At 44.1% G+C, this 12,744-nt stretch overlaps 1 protein-coding gene across 2 annotated transcripts in view; it reads right to left on the reverse strand.

The window, feature by feature from the left end:
* Nucleotides 1-12,744, reverse strand: part of LOC147620722 (DEA(D/H)-box RNA helicase family protein) — an 88,308-nt gene that overhangs the window by 30,873 nt on the left and 44,691 nt on the right. The window contains exon 2 of one of the 2 annotated variants that reach the window (XM_086824994.1): nt 1,781-2,431. In XM_086824994.1, coding sequence (XP_086681120.1) covers nt 1,781-2,431 — 651 coding nt within the window. The remainder of the gene's footprint in view (nt 1-1,780; nt 2,432-12,744) is intronic. The other variant, XM_086824993.1, reaches the window with a different exon arrangement.

Raw genomic sequence — 12,744 nt, forward strand, 5'->3', positions numbered from 1 at the left:
GGGCAGTCAGGCCATCAGATTTATTAGGGGCCAGCCTCGCCTGGTTCCGGCACCGGATTTCTCGTCCGCCAGCTGGACACAGGAGAGGGATTTACGATGGGAGCTCCTCAGCAGCCTCACCATCTGGTTCACCTGGAGGGCCCGGTGCTTTACGGCCTTTGAGGGGAGATTAGAGCCACCAGCAGAGACTGTTCGGGGGATTTGGCAGGAGTTGATCCACACCCTGCGAGGACAGTACGACCGCATCCGGGGAGACTCGGATGAGGCGATCTTACGGCGCCAGGCCTTTCACACCACTTGGCGCTGCGGCCCATTCTACACCCTACACACGGGATCCCCCCGTTGGCACTATAGGCCACCTGTTTGGCTCTTCCCCCCCCCTATTGTATGATTTAGCCGCTCAGTTCTTTAGACTGATGCTTGTATTTTGCAGCACCTAGGGAGAGTCTCCCGGGCTGCCATGATGTATTCACTGCTCTTCTCTCTCTTAGGAGCAGGAGAGATCTTTTGTAGCCCTACGGGCGTTTTTTACATAACTAATGAAAGGATCTTTTCTCGGAAAAAAAAAAAAACTTTGGTCGTGTGAATAGGGAGAGTGGGTGGGAACAAAACCTGAAGACGAACCTACACTTGCTTCTCCTTGCTTCACCACATCCCGAACGGCCCACAAGGGTCCCCAGACAGCACCAAAAAACATGAACAGTCCCACTCCTCCAAGGGTAAACTTGGTCGTCTGAAGGGAGGGTGGGTCGGAAACACAATGAAGATGAGGCTTGAACTGCTTACTCCTCGCTTCTCCACGTCCCGTACGGTCCACTGATGCCTTTGATCAGTACCAATCACGAACAATCCCGAATCTCCAAGTCTCCCGCAAGCTCTTCCAAGGTCTTCAAGGGCTTCAACGGTCCCGCAAGCCCTCCATGTCTCCAAGATCTCCAAGCAGCCTTATGCTCAAATACCATGTCGGAATATGCATTGGAATATGAGACACAGAAGTGAGAGCAAACACGTGCACGACTCCACGCTGAACAGAGGCCCACGTAGAAGACAAACGCCAGCCTGCAACAAACTGAATTGGGAGCAGAAGGAGAAAAAAATGCAGACAAGAGAGTGGCTGTGTATGAACTCTGTATATACACAAGAATCCCGAAAAATGAAGATACAAAAGGCATGGGGCAATGGGGCCATTTTATATGGCCCAAAGAAGGCAGTTGGCCTGCATCAGGGACAGCCGACAGGAGACCAAAAGAGCCCACGACTACACAGCAATCGGCCTCCATAAAAAAAAGGTCCACAACCTGTGCAAAACAATCGGCCACCTCCACAATGTACACTAATGCAGTCGGCCAACAACTAGGTCCTCCTGCCACCACAGGGCAGCCACCCAAGCCATAGAAAATAGGGAAAAATGGGAAAAAAAACATGGACTGTGGGGAAAAATGAGAAAACACCTAATACGGGCAGGCACACCCACAACAGAGGCCCTGGTGTATATGTATAGACAAGAGATGACTTGTAACATCTATGTTCTTAGTATTCCATGATGAGTTATGGGGACAATTTTGTGTCACCCCAGTGAGATAGCTATGTTTATGTTTTCTTTCTGTTTTATTTTCCATTCCATGATGAGATATACATTATTGTATCACTTTGGTCTCATAGGCCCATTGGGTCTTTAGTAGACGCTTAATATATCTTTCTTTCTTTCTCTCTCTCTCTCTCTCTCTCTCTCTCTCTCTCTCATACACACACACACAACAACAACAACAAAGACATCTACCTGAATTTGAGAAGGCCGCCTCACTTCCATGAAATGCAGCGATTGGATGATCTCATCATTAGCCCCCACATCTTTGAATGATCTTATGCTAAAGAAATCTTCAGCTACTACTTCCTTGAAACTTCTTTGAGCTTTTGTGGCTCTACTCTTACCCTCGGAGTTCTGCACAAACTGAGAAGCTTCATAACTTTTCGAGCGTGAGACCATACTGTCTTTGCTGCTTAGCCGGTTTTCATTGACTTGTACTCTTCTCTTGGTTTCTATGTCTGGTTTCAACCGAGGGCCAGAAGCTTCTAGATCTTCAAGCCTTGACACTATATCATCATCTTCGATGCTATGAAACTGTTGATTCTTTTCAGCTTTAGAGACCCTTTTATCCATCTCATCTTCATCTCCCCACAAAAAGTTAGAAGCTTCGAGTTCTTCCTGCCTTGACAGTGTCTTGTCCTTCTTTACATCATGACTTGACTTGTTGTCTGATCCCAACTTTTTCTGGCTTCTCAAAGTTTGAACCTTCAACCTGCTGAAAAGGCCCTTACTTGTCACAGTGCTGGAATCAGTATATTTCTTCTTTGGCAACAACTCACTGATCTTGCTTTTTGAGAAGCCACCAATGCCATCGTCAGATAAATCGGCTGCCTTACCTGCAACCTTGGGCATAAGATAATGGAGTCAAACTCGTTAAATCCTTTTTGTGCGCTGTGAGTTCAGCATTTCAGACTCAAAAAATGTTAAATTACAAAATTGAAAGGCATGAATTGTTATCGCATGGACATTACATGGGATTCAATTTGTGAATCCAGAAGGGAGGGACTAGCCATCTCGGGTGCCTCACATCCATAAATGATAAGTTCATGAAAACTAATAAGTTGATTTTCCTTTCATAGGATAAGGAAATTAAAATTTATAGTTACTAGTTTTCTTCCTTTATCTTGGGTGCCTAAAATCCAAAAATGATGAGTTCATGCAAACTAATAAGTTGATTTGTTTTTTGTAGGATAAGTTGGATTTATATTACTAGTTTTCTTCCTTCATGTTTTTCGGCTGAAATTCAGACAGGTTCTTCACCACATACAAGCCGTATTGGTTCATTGAGTATATCCATTTTTTATCACATAAGAAGCATCTGCTGTCCCAGCCTTTAAGGCATGCAAAATCATCATCCACATGATACATAGCCCAATCTTGGTGAGACGCAATAGATATGGCAGCCATGTATGGCCTTCGTGACAAAGCATTTGCCACTACATTTGTCTTTCCTCGAGTATGTAGAATAGACTTCTCGAAAAGCTTTTCTCCCCTTGTGTAGGTGAGGCGTTACAACTGTGTAGCTGCAAAGCAGAAACAATACCAACAGGGGCCTACTGGGATTTGAACTCTTTGAAAGCTTTCTTTGGGTGAGAAAAGTATCTAAAACTTTGGTAATTGGACACCCAAGAGTTTTTTCTCATAAATTCACAAAGAAAGCTCAAATGCCTCGAGCGCTGGAGCTTCCCCACCAGTGCACCTGTCACCCGCCTTCGCTTGCTCCCTCTCTCCTCCTCCCCCATCGCCCAACTCCCTCCCTCCGCCTAGTTTCGCCCCTTGTTGAGCCCCCGCCTTAGCCCTTCCTTGCCTTCGCTTCAGTCCAGCCCACCTCTGCCTTCGCCCAACTCCTGCCCGCCTCTCCCTTAACCCATCTCCTACCCGCCTCCTCCCCCGTCCTATTGAGCTCCCGGCATCCCTCTCCTTCCGGTCTGCCTCTTGTTTGGCCCCTTCCCTTTCCGCCAGCCCCTCTTCTGCCTCACCTTTTTGCCCCCACCACCCGCATGTGCCCCTTCCATCGGCCTAGCCCTTTCTTTTCGTGTTCAGCTTTCGGGATTTTCTGTCTCCTCGACGAGTGTCGACATCTTCTTGTCTTCGCACCTGCATGAGGACTCCATGGTAGCCACTCCGTCATCCCCAATCAAGGCCACTGTCCCTTGCCTTTCCTTCTCATCAAAAGCAAACCAACTTCTACCTCCTCATCAAGCACTCTCCGTCTGTCCAACCGTCCATTAAAAAAAAAAAACTGCGAACCTTTGGGTATCCTACGATAGCACACGAAAATAACACCTAGAGAATGGCCAAGCAAAACTCCACTATCCAAACTCCAGCCACTAATGCATCGGCCCAGATGGAGCACAAGAATTGCTTGCACCGTCTCCAATGCACTCTGAAGGAAGGAAGCGGAACCAAGAAACATACTCCTCAGAAGCATTGCACCAAATTTGTATTCATCAGTACTCCTCGGTACCTGTATGTCTAGACTACCCATGTCTTGTGGAACAAACTCCAAGTAATACATCTGCTAATCGCCGAAGTCAAAACCCCGGTTGTCGTCGGTACAGTCTCCAAGAAATCTGTGTACTATGAAGATACACCAAGTGGTCTATCCTCCCATGACGAGGACAAATATGATGATATGTCCTTCTGTGGTGCCTCCATGACATCAAACACTAAAGATATTCACCCAATGCAAACGGCAGGTGAGAAGAGTCCTCCTGAACGACCCTAGAAACTGAAGCAATTGCCACTGAAGTCAAAGATTCTCCACTGCGTGCAAACGACAACTTTGAAGACTCCCCCTAAGAGACCTGTCTGAAAACTCCCTCTGTTCGTATCCATGGCCTGATGCAACTCTCGGGGTGTGCTCAACCCGAAAAATGAAAAAAGTTGAGACCCGCACACATGCATCGCCTTCACACACATCCTCCGGTTTAAAAGAAGCTTCCCATCTCGGACTCCTCCTCCGGTTCTAAAGAAGCGGTTTGCTCCTCCAAGGTCTTCAGACAATCCTTCGCGAGATGTGCTTGGTGGAGTCACAATAAAGGTAATGTCCAGCAGCCATCTTGGCGTGACGCTCTTCAGGGGTGAGGTGAGTCACCAAGCCATCTTTTGCGCATGTGAATGGATGAATCCCCAAGTAAGAGCTCTGGTGTGTATCCAAGAACATGGCAAAACATACTTTTGACATGTATACAGGGACTAGCTATCCCTGGTGCTAGGATCTATTTTTGGTACATGACGTGCACAGGAGGAACTATGGCATTTGTATATAATTTTTGAGATACAAATATAGCAAATGGGTGATTCTTCCAGTACTTTGTTGCATTCATGTGCATGTTTGAACTTCAATTTTCATTTGTCTGACTTGTATTACTGTCTAGACAACGTTTGGGTTTACTGCCTATCTTTTGTCCATAGGGTCAAGGTCGCCCGGACACCCCTGTGGACAAGTATGTGCACATCTATTTGGGATTGACAGGTGGGGGCATGGGTTTTGCACATGGTAAGTATGTTTTAATTTATTTTATTGCTTTATGTACATGCTACTAAGGTTTATGTGTGCAGGCGTGCACACTTACTTAAAGAAGGCCGGACACTTTATAAAGTTTCCACATAGGGCGGGCAATATTTTAAAAGCGTGGCTAGTCATTATTTGAGCACCAGACATCCGGAGGGCATGCATCAGATAGGTGTCCTGTTTTGCATGAGAAAAGCACACGAGTTTCTATTTCATGCAGGGAACATCTAAAAACACATGCACGTCACAGGGCTGGTCAATTTGCTATGGAGTTTTGTAAGGGCTGGTTGGCTGTTTTTAGGGCTTCAGAAGGACTGAACAGGACTGTAAAATGTAAACAGGGTGGCTGGCTGGTCATTTCTACGAGTTTTACAAGGTTGGTTGATCCTCTTCCAGAGTGTCTACAGACAACAGGACATTAAAAAGTGCTTAGGACAAGGTGGTTCCAAACGTAGTCAACGATACGTTTAGTACGTTTGGAAAACGTGCTAAAAAGATTCCAAACGTAGTGAACGTTGCCCCCAATATATATATATATATGTATATATATATATATATGTATATATATATATATATGTATATATATATATATATGTATATATATATATATATGTATATATATATATATATATATATATATACAAAATTTATAGTTTACTTATAAAATTTTGAAATGTGAAGTTTGAAAATTCATCAATGAACATTAAAGCACTTACTAATACTATACAACCTTTAATTTCAATTTTGCACAACTTACAAGTCACAAGTGACAATGGCAAATGCAAATATCAAATAAAATAATTAAACAATGAACACACATGAAAGTGAGATGGATCATGGATAAATCTGAAATCATAAGACTATAGACATATGTCATATATGATACTACAGAGAATATGATCTCAATTTTGATTCCTAGAGGCTAGGCCCCTCAAACTTGGAGGCTGGGCCTGACAAACAAAGCAAAGTCTAGACTAGTCACCCAAAAAAAAAACTAGTAACTATAAACTATAATAGCAGCTAGCTACTCATATAAGTCAGATGATGACTCTGAAAAAATATCTCCATCCATCAACATGTTGCCATCCGATAGTCAGGCTCTCTGACCACCAGCATTGTAGGAATGGCATCACTCGTATCTATGGGCCCCTCATCTAAGGGACCACCATCGTCATCATCATGTGCAAGAGACGCTGTTGAGCTATCTGAGCACAACCTTGCCCACCACGACGGCCCGACCACCATGACTGCTAGTAGAAGCTCCATAAGCATCAGCATCTACAATACTCATAGCTCGTGATCGAGCACATGTAACCCTGCAATCTATGCTCTCAAGCTCTCTGTGCAGCTCTCGATATATCTCCTCCTGCTTGTCTCTCTGTCAAGACGACTTAAGAGTTATATTTCAAGCACAAAACGATTCAGCCCACACAAACTCACCTTAACGACTCACCTGTGTAGGGGAGGTGCGGCAGAGAGAGAGAGAGAGAGAGAGAGAGAGAGAGAGAGAGAGAGCCTTGTGTGTGTGTGGGGAGAGAGAGAGAGAGAGAGAGAGAGAGAGAGAGAGAGAGAGAGAAATGAAATGATATATGAACGTCCTCAAAAGGCCAAAATGACCTATGAGACCAAAAAGGTTACAACAATTGGTGGATATAATACAATGTCTATGTAAGAAAAGCTAAAACAACTAAACAACTAACTGAAACTGAAACAACAAGAGACTTGCGGGGGAGAGAGAGAGAGAGAGAGAGAGAGAGAGAGAGACTTGTGGGAGGGAGAAAGAAAGAAAGAAAGAAAGATTTTATTAACGTCTTCCAAAAGACCGAACTCGGCCTATGAGACAAATCGGAGTACATGTATGGGGTATCCTCTGTCATCCCAACAAAATGAAAAAGTACTGAATAAAAAAAAGTGAATCTGGGTGTGCAGGGGATGGAGAGAGAGAGAGAGAGAGAGAGAGAGAGAGAGAGAGAGAGAGAAATGAAATGAAATGAAATGATATATTAAGATACTAGGAGCTCCTAATGGATAACATTTGGGAAGGAAAACTCCAGCAACAAAGGTAAGCATCATATACATCACAATCCAAAGATGTCTCTCATCGGTCGATGGCGGACATCCTCAGTGTCCTCCATGGTGAGTACTCTGACCAGACGTCTCCCATGCCGTGCTAGCATGGTCTTGATCCTCTGTTGTAGTCTCCGCCGGTGTCGAGATGGGCATCTCATCTTGGGGGACCTGGACCGCCCCAGCTCTATAGCCCGATCAATCAGTGTACCTCTAGTGCGGCTATACTTTGGGGCTAGCTGCAATGCCTGCTGGCCTGACTGCTCAATCTCTGGTCGAAAGAAGTCTGTAATCTGCCTCTGTAGGTGTCTCTCCCTCTCTAATCCCCTCCCTCTCAAGAGACCCTCTCTATGTCTACTCATAATATACTGGACAGTCACCAGTGACATATGTAATGTAAATCTGTCTCTGGCTCCATCTCGCATAACTGACAAATCCTGGCCTCAGCTGGTACTCCTCTGAATCTGCCAGTCTTAATCTCTAGCTGGTGTGAGGATGTGCGCATCTGACCAATAGCACACCGTATCCCATGAGAAAGATGAGTATCCATGTAGCTGGGTCTAATCACAAACCCATCCTCCGTGAGCTGGAGAAGATGATCTCTATAGAAAGCTATCTTCGTACCAAGCTCATGTGTCGGCTGTATCCATGTCCTCCTAGTGTCCAGCCGAGTCAAGTCCTGCCTGATAAGTCTGGTAATATCTGCCCGTGCAAGAGAGAGAGAGAGAGAGAGAGAGAGAGAGAGAGAGACTTGAGCGTGTGCGGGAGGGAGGGAGGGGGAGGGAGAGAGAGAGAGAGAGAGAGAGAGAGAGAGACTTGAGCGTGTGCGGGAGGGAGAGAGAGAGAGAGAGAGAGAGAGACTTGAGCACCGCACAGAGACGCCCGCAGGAGAAGACCTGAACGTCGCATAGAGGCTGCCGAACACACATAAGGAAAAGCGAAAAAAAAAACGACGTTGACTTGCGTCCGTTTTTTTAACCTGTAAAATCAAAAGTGCACATTCACTACATTTCCAAACGTTAGTGAACGTTCCAAAAGTTTGGAACGTTTGCATTACATCCAAACGTCGTTTGGATGCAACTATGGCTTACGATACACATGATTTTGGGGGAATCTATCGCGAAAAGCTGTAGGCTTTAGTGAACGGATATCTTTCCAAGCTTGGACTTGTGCACATGTGGGGCCTTGCGATTGTACGATCCTGTGGTAGGTCAACCATGAGATGCATGGGGTATTGTTTTACTTGTATTCATATTTGTACCTAGAAGAATCAGGTACAAACCGGTGGTAATCTAGCCTTAAGGGCAGCCGGGGGGGTGGGGGGGGGGGGGGGGGGAGGGGGGGGGTGTTGGGGGGTTGGCCCATCTTCTAGCCCCTATTGTGGTGGACTGTGCAAGGTCTCTCTCTTCTCTTTTACTCTTTGGCAGAAAAGACGAGTCTCTTCATGGGTGACCCATGTGACAAGGGACCCTTCACTAGTATCCTTACAATTAATGAGTGATTATTGAGAGATTAAGAGAGCTAGTAACAATTGTGACATCCCCTCCCACTTAAAATCAGACTCCAGCCAAATAAGAGACTTCTGATGTTGAAAGAGTTATGAAAATATTGGTAAACGTTGTTCAAGATCTTCATCATTTCACCATGGCAGAGTCGAGTTCATTGTCATTAGGCCATTTAAGCTTGTGGTGAGGCTCACACTGTGTTACATGCACTGAGGTTGACCGTGGTAACATGCAACAAAGCCTTCTTAAAACCTTTATTTTGGTAAGATCTTTAGCATCCGTTCACTGTGTAGAGAACATAGACGACACAGTACACTGAAGAGACCCCCTGCAAGCAGGAGTTTTTCCTTATATTACTTCTTTGGAGAACTTCTATACAATGCTTTAGAAGATCTATGACTACCCAACGCAAGGACGAGGAAGACCGTACGTCGGCGGCTGAAAATCCACCAATCAAAGGGCACTATAGAAGACTCTTCTGTGCCACTTACGCAAGTCCACGATAGCTGTAGAACTGCACATATGCTGGCTGAATGCTGAAGAGGACTTCAATGTTTGCCTGGAGAGGATGAGGACTGATCTCTGCTTTGATACTTGAATTATGATCAATAGACTGATTGATTGATGCTGAATACAAGCGCTTGCTTATATATAAACACCTGCTGCTGGTCGGATCACCCATCTGCTGTCGGCCTGTTTGCTGGACAAATAAAATGCCATTTAGTAGCATTTAATGCCGCGTATTTTCTCCTTTATGCTGGGCGACTGCATACTTTCATGCTGCCGACAGGGTGTTGTAAGCCTTTTATGCTGGCCGATTGAAGCATGCTTGCTTCTTATGCTGTCGGCCAGCTGAGGGTTGCCGTATGGGCACAAGGTGCCATGCCTACCATACCTCATGGGTATGGGCTGGCCCATAAGCATGCTACTTGTCTACTTCTATATGCTTGCTAATGCAAACCTAAGCTATGGCTGACTACTACATGCACTTATATGATGGGATTCTCCAAGTGGGTTAAGAGGACAGACTCCACACTAACCTCTATGGCTCAAAGACTGACCTACATAGCAGTGTCCTTGGATTGAGGGCTCACAATGGGGTCACGGCGTACGACAAATGTTCCTAAAAAGGTACTATTTCTGTACAAATGTTGCACTGATGATGATGCTAGTGTGTCGCTCTGTACCCCAGTGCAAGATGCACATGACCTTGGCGGCAAGTTTAGGGCTTCCAAGTAGTTTGCCAATAACTGTGGGTACTCCTAAAAGAACTCTTCATCCATCCGGACTGCTTTCTGGGTTCCTCGATCCTTGAACTTCGTATAGAAGTGTCTGATTCTTCAACCACAACCATGCTTCCATCTATAGAGGAGAAGTTGTTCTGGTTCTATGACTTCTGCTTCATCAATCATATCTGGTTGTTCTTCTTTTGATACATCCTGCAATGCTGGACCTACATATGACTTCAACCAAAGAAACATGAAAGACATTGTGCATAGTCCAACTTTCCGGCAACTTTAACTTCAAAGAGACATCACTTAACTTCTAAATGACTGGAAAAGGGCCAAAACTACGAAATGAAAGCTTGGGACAACGCTTGCTCACTTGCATTAGCTGTTGCTTCATGATCTAGAGATATACCCAATCCCCTTCCTTAAAATTGACCTCTCCTAGATTTATTGGCTTGCCAGGTATAAGCTTCCTAAGCTTTGGCAAGGTGCTCCTCAACTGACTCAATGATTTCCGAAAATGTTTCAGTAGTCTTGTTGGCCGCTAAGGATGGTGATACCTTTCTCATCAAAAGAGATGAGAACCGGCGACCGAATGCTGCCTTAGATGCCATCCGACCAATGCTAGATGAGTATCATTCAAGATTGCCTGTAACAACAGAAGATATTATTCCCATTAGGACTGCTAGTCATGGCAGTACGATTTGAGAACATCAAAGGCCAATTGATTATATATCTCTGTTTGGCCATCTGTCTGTGTATGGAATGCACTGGACAGTTGCGACTTAGTCCCAAAGTTGTCAAACAAACGCTCTCTAAAAATGGAACATGAACTTCGGATCTCTGTCTAATGTGATCTTCCATGACAAACCATGAATGGGGTACCAAAACCGACTGAACAAGCGAGCTATGTCCTCGGCTATGATTGTCTGCTTGCATGGAATTGTTAGGATTAGGGTTGCACACAGACAAGAACACACAGAATGTACAACAACAAGAACACTCTCAAGAGAGAGATGGTGATAGCTCACACAAAGAAGATAGCATACAATGTGTGGAGCTTGGGGATTGACTCCACAATATCAAAATACAATAAATGAGTGGTGTCCTTTCACATCTAATATCCAAGGGAGAAAAGTGCCCTTGGTTAGCCCATGTTCACATGTGACACTACTAATAGCATATATGTCAATAAATCCCCCCTATAGCGGCAATGTGTACATGTACAAGGTCTGAGCAGATCACTCTCTGTAGGAGAGTAAGCCTAAAGCTTTGCGAAAAGCTTCAAACTTCTCTTGAGGCAATGCCTTCGTGAACAGATCTGCAACATTGTCCTGTGTAGAGCAGTAAGATAATGAGATCTCCCCTACATGAATCCTCTCCCTGACATAGTGATAATGAATCTCTATGTGCTTAGCACATGCATGAAACACCGGGTTTCATGCCACGGCTATAGCACTCTGAGTGTCAGTGAGTATGGTGGTGGGCGTCTGCTGACACTCATACGAAGATTGGTCATCAATCTCCTCAGCCATACACAATCTATTGTGGCTGTAAAGGCTGCCCTGAACTCAGACTCACAAGTAGCTGTGGCAACGGTGGGCTGCTTTTTGCTCAACCATGATATACATGAATGCCCCAAAAGAAACAATTCCCACTGGTGGATTGCCGTGTATCATAGTCAAAGCGGATCTTGCACTATCTTTACGGCTCCCTAGATCTTGCGTTGGTATATCCCGAGGGGGCAGCTTGAAGTTACATGCTTACAGTGATTCCAACTGGGCTGGTACTGCTTGCCAATTCCTTGTCCATGGGCTGTGCATAAATTTGCTACACTGGGAAACCCCAAACCAAATATCCGAGCGTGTGTTGCATAAGTATATGAGGCAGCCCACTGCTTGGCTGTAAACACTCGTATCAAAAGGCTCTCCAACATCATACATGCTCAATTTCAACCTTGGCTCCATCGAAGTAGAGAGGGGCTTACAATGTTGAAATCCAAATTTGTGCAACAGCTTTTGAATATACTTTGATTGGAGTACATAAATCCCAACATCTGTCTGCACAAATTGTATGCCCAAATAATAATGCAACAATCCCAATCTGTCATCTCAAATAACGTTTGCAATTCAGCTTTGAATGCTGAAATTTTCTCCATATCATTTTCAATTAGCAACGTGTAATCCACATAAAGAATGAGCATAATTAAAGTGCCACGATCCTCTTTCACATAGAGACCACATCTATCTGATTCACATCACATCTCATCACATCTATTCACCTCACATCTCATCACCTCTATTCACATCACATCCATCCATCTATTCATTCACATCTATCTGATTCACATCACATCTCATCACATCTATTCACCTCACATCTCATCACCTCTATTCACATCACATCCATCCATCAATTCATTCACATCTATCTGATTCACATCACATCTCTGCACATCTATTCACCTCACATCTCATCACCTCTATTCACATCACATCCATCCATCCATTCATTCACATCTATTTGATTCACATCACATCTATTCATAGAATTTAAACATAGAATTTAAGAGAATTCTAATTTTGATATAAAAATTCTTTATGCATCTATTTATGCATAAAAATCATTTTTAATGGGAATAACACTTTTGAAATAGAAATAATTCCTTTATGCATCTTTCTATGCAAAAAAATCAATTCTAATGAGAATAACACTTTTGAAATAGAAATAATTCCTTTATGCATATGAAATGCATAATCAATTTTAATGAGAATAACACTTTTGAAATAGAAATAATTGCTTTATGCATCTTTCTATGCATAAAAATCAATTTTATTG

This window comes from Cibotium barometz, chromosome 31 (assembly GCF_041138505.1).
Source record: "Cibotium barometz isolate CiBa-2024 chromosome 31, ASM4113850v1, whole genome shotgun sequence".
Taxonomy (NCBI): domain Eukaryota; kingdom Viridiplantae; phylum Streptophyta; class Polypodiopsida; order Cyatheales; family Cibotiaceae; genus Cibotium; species Cibotium barometz.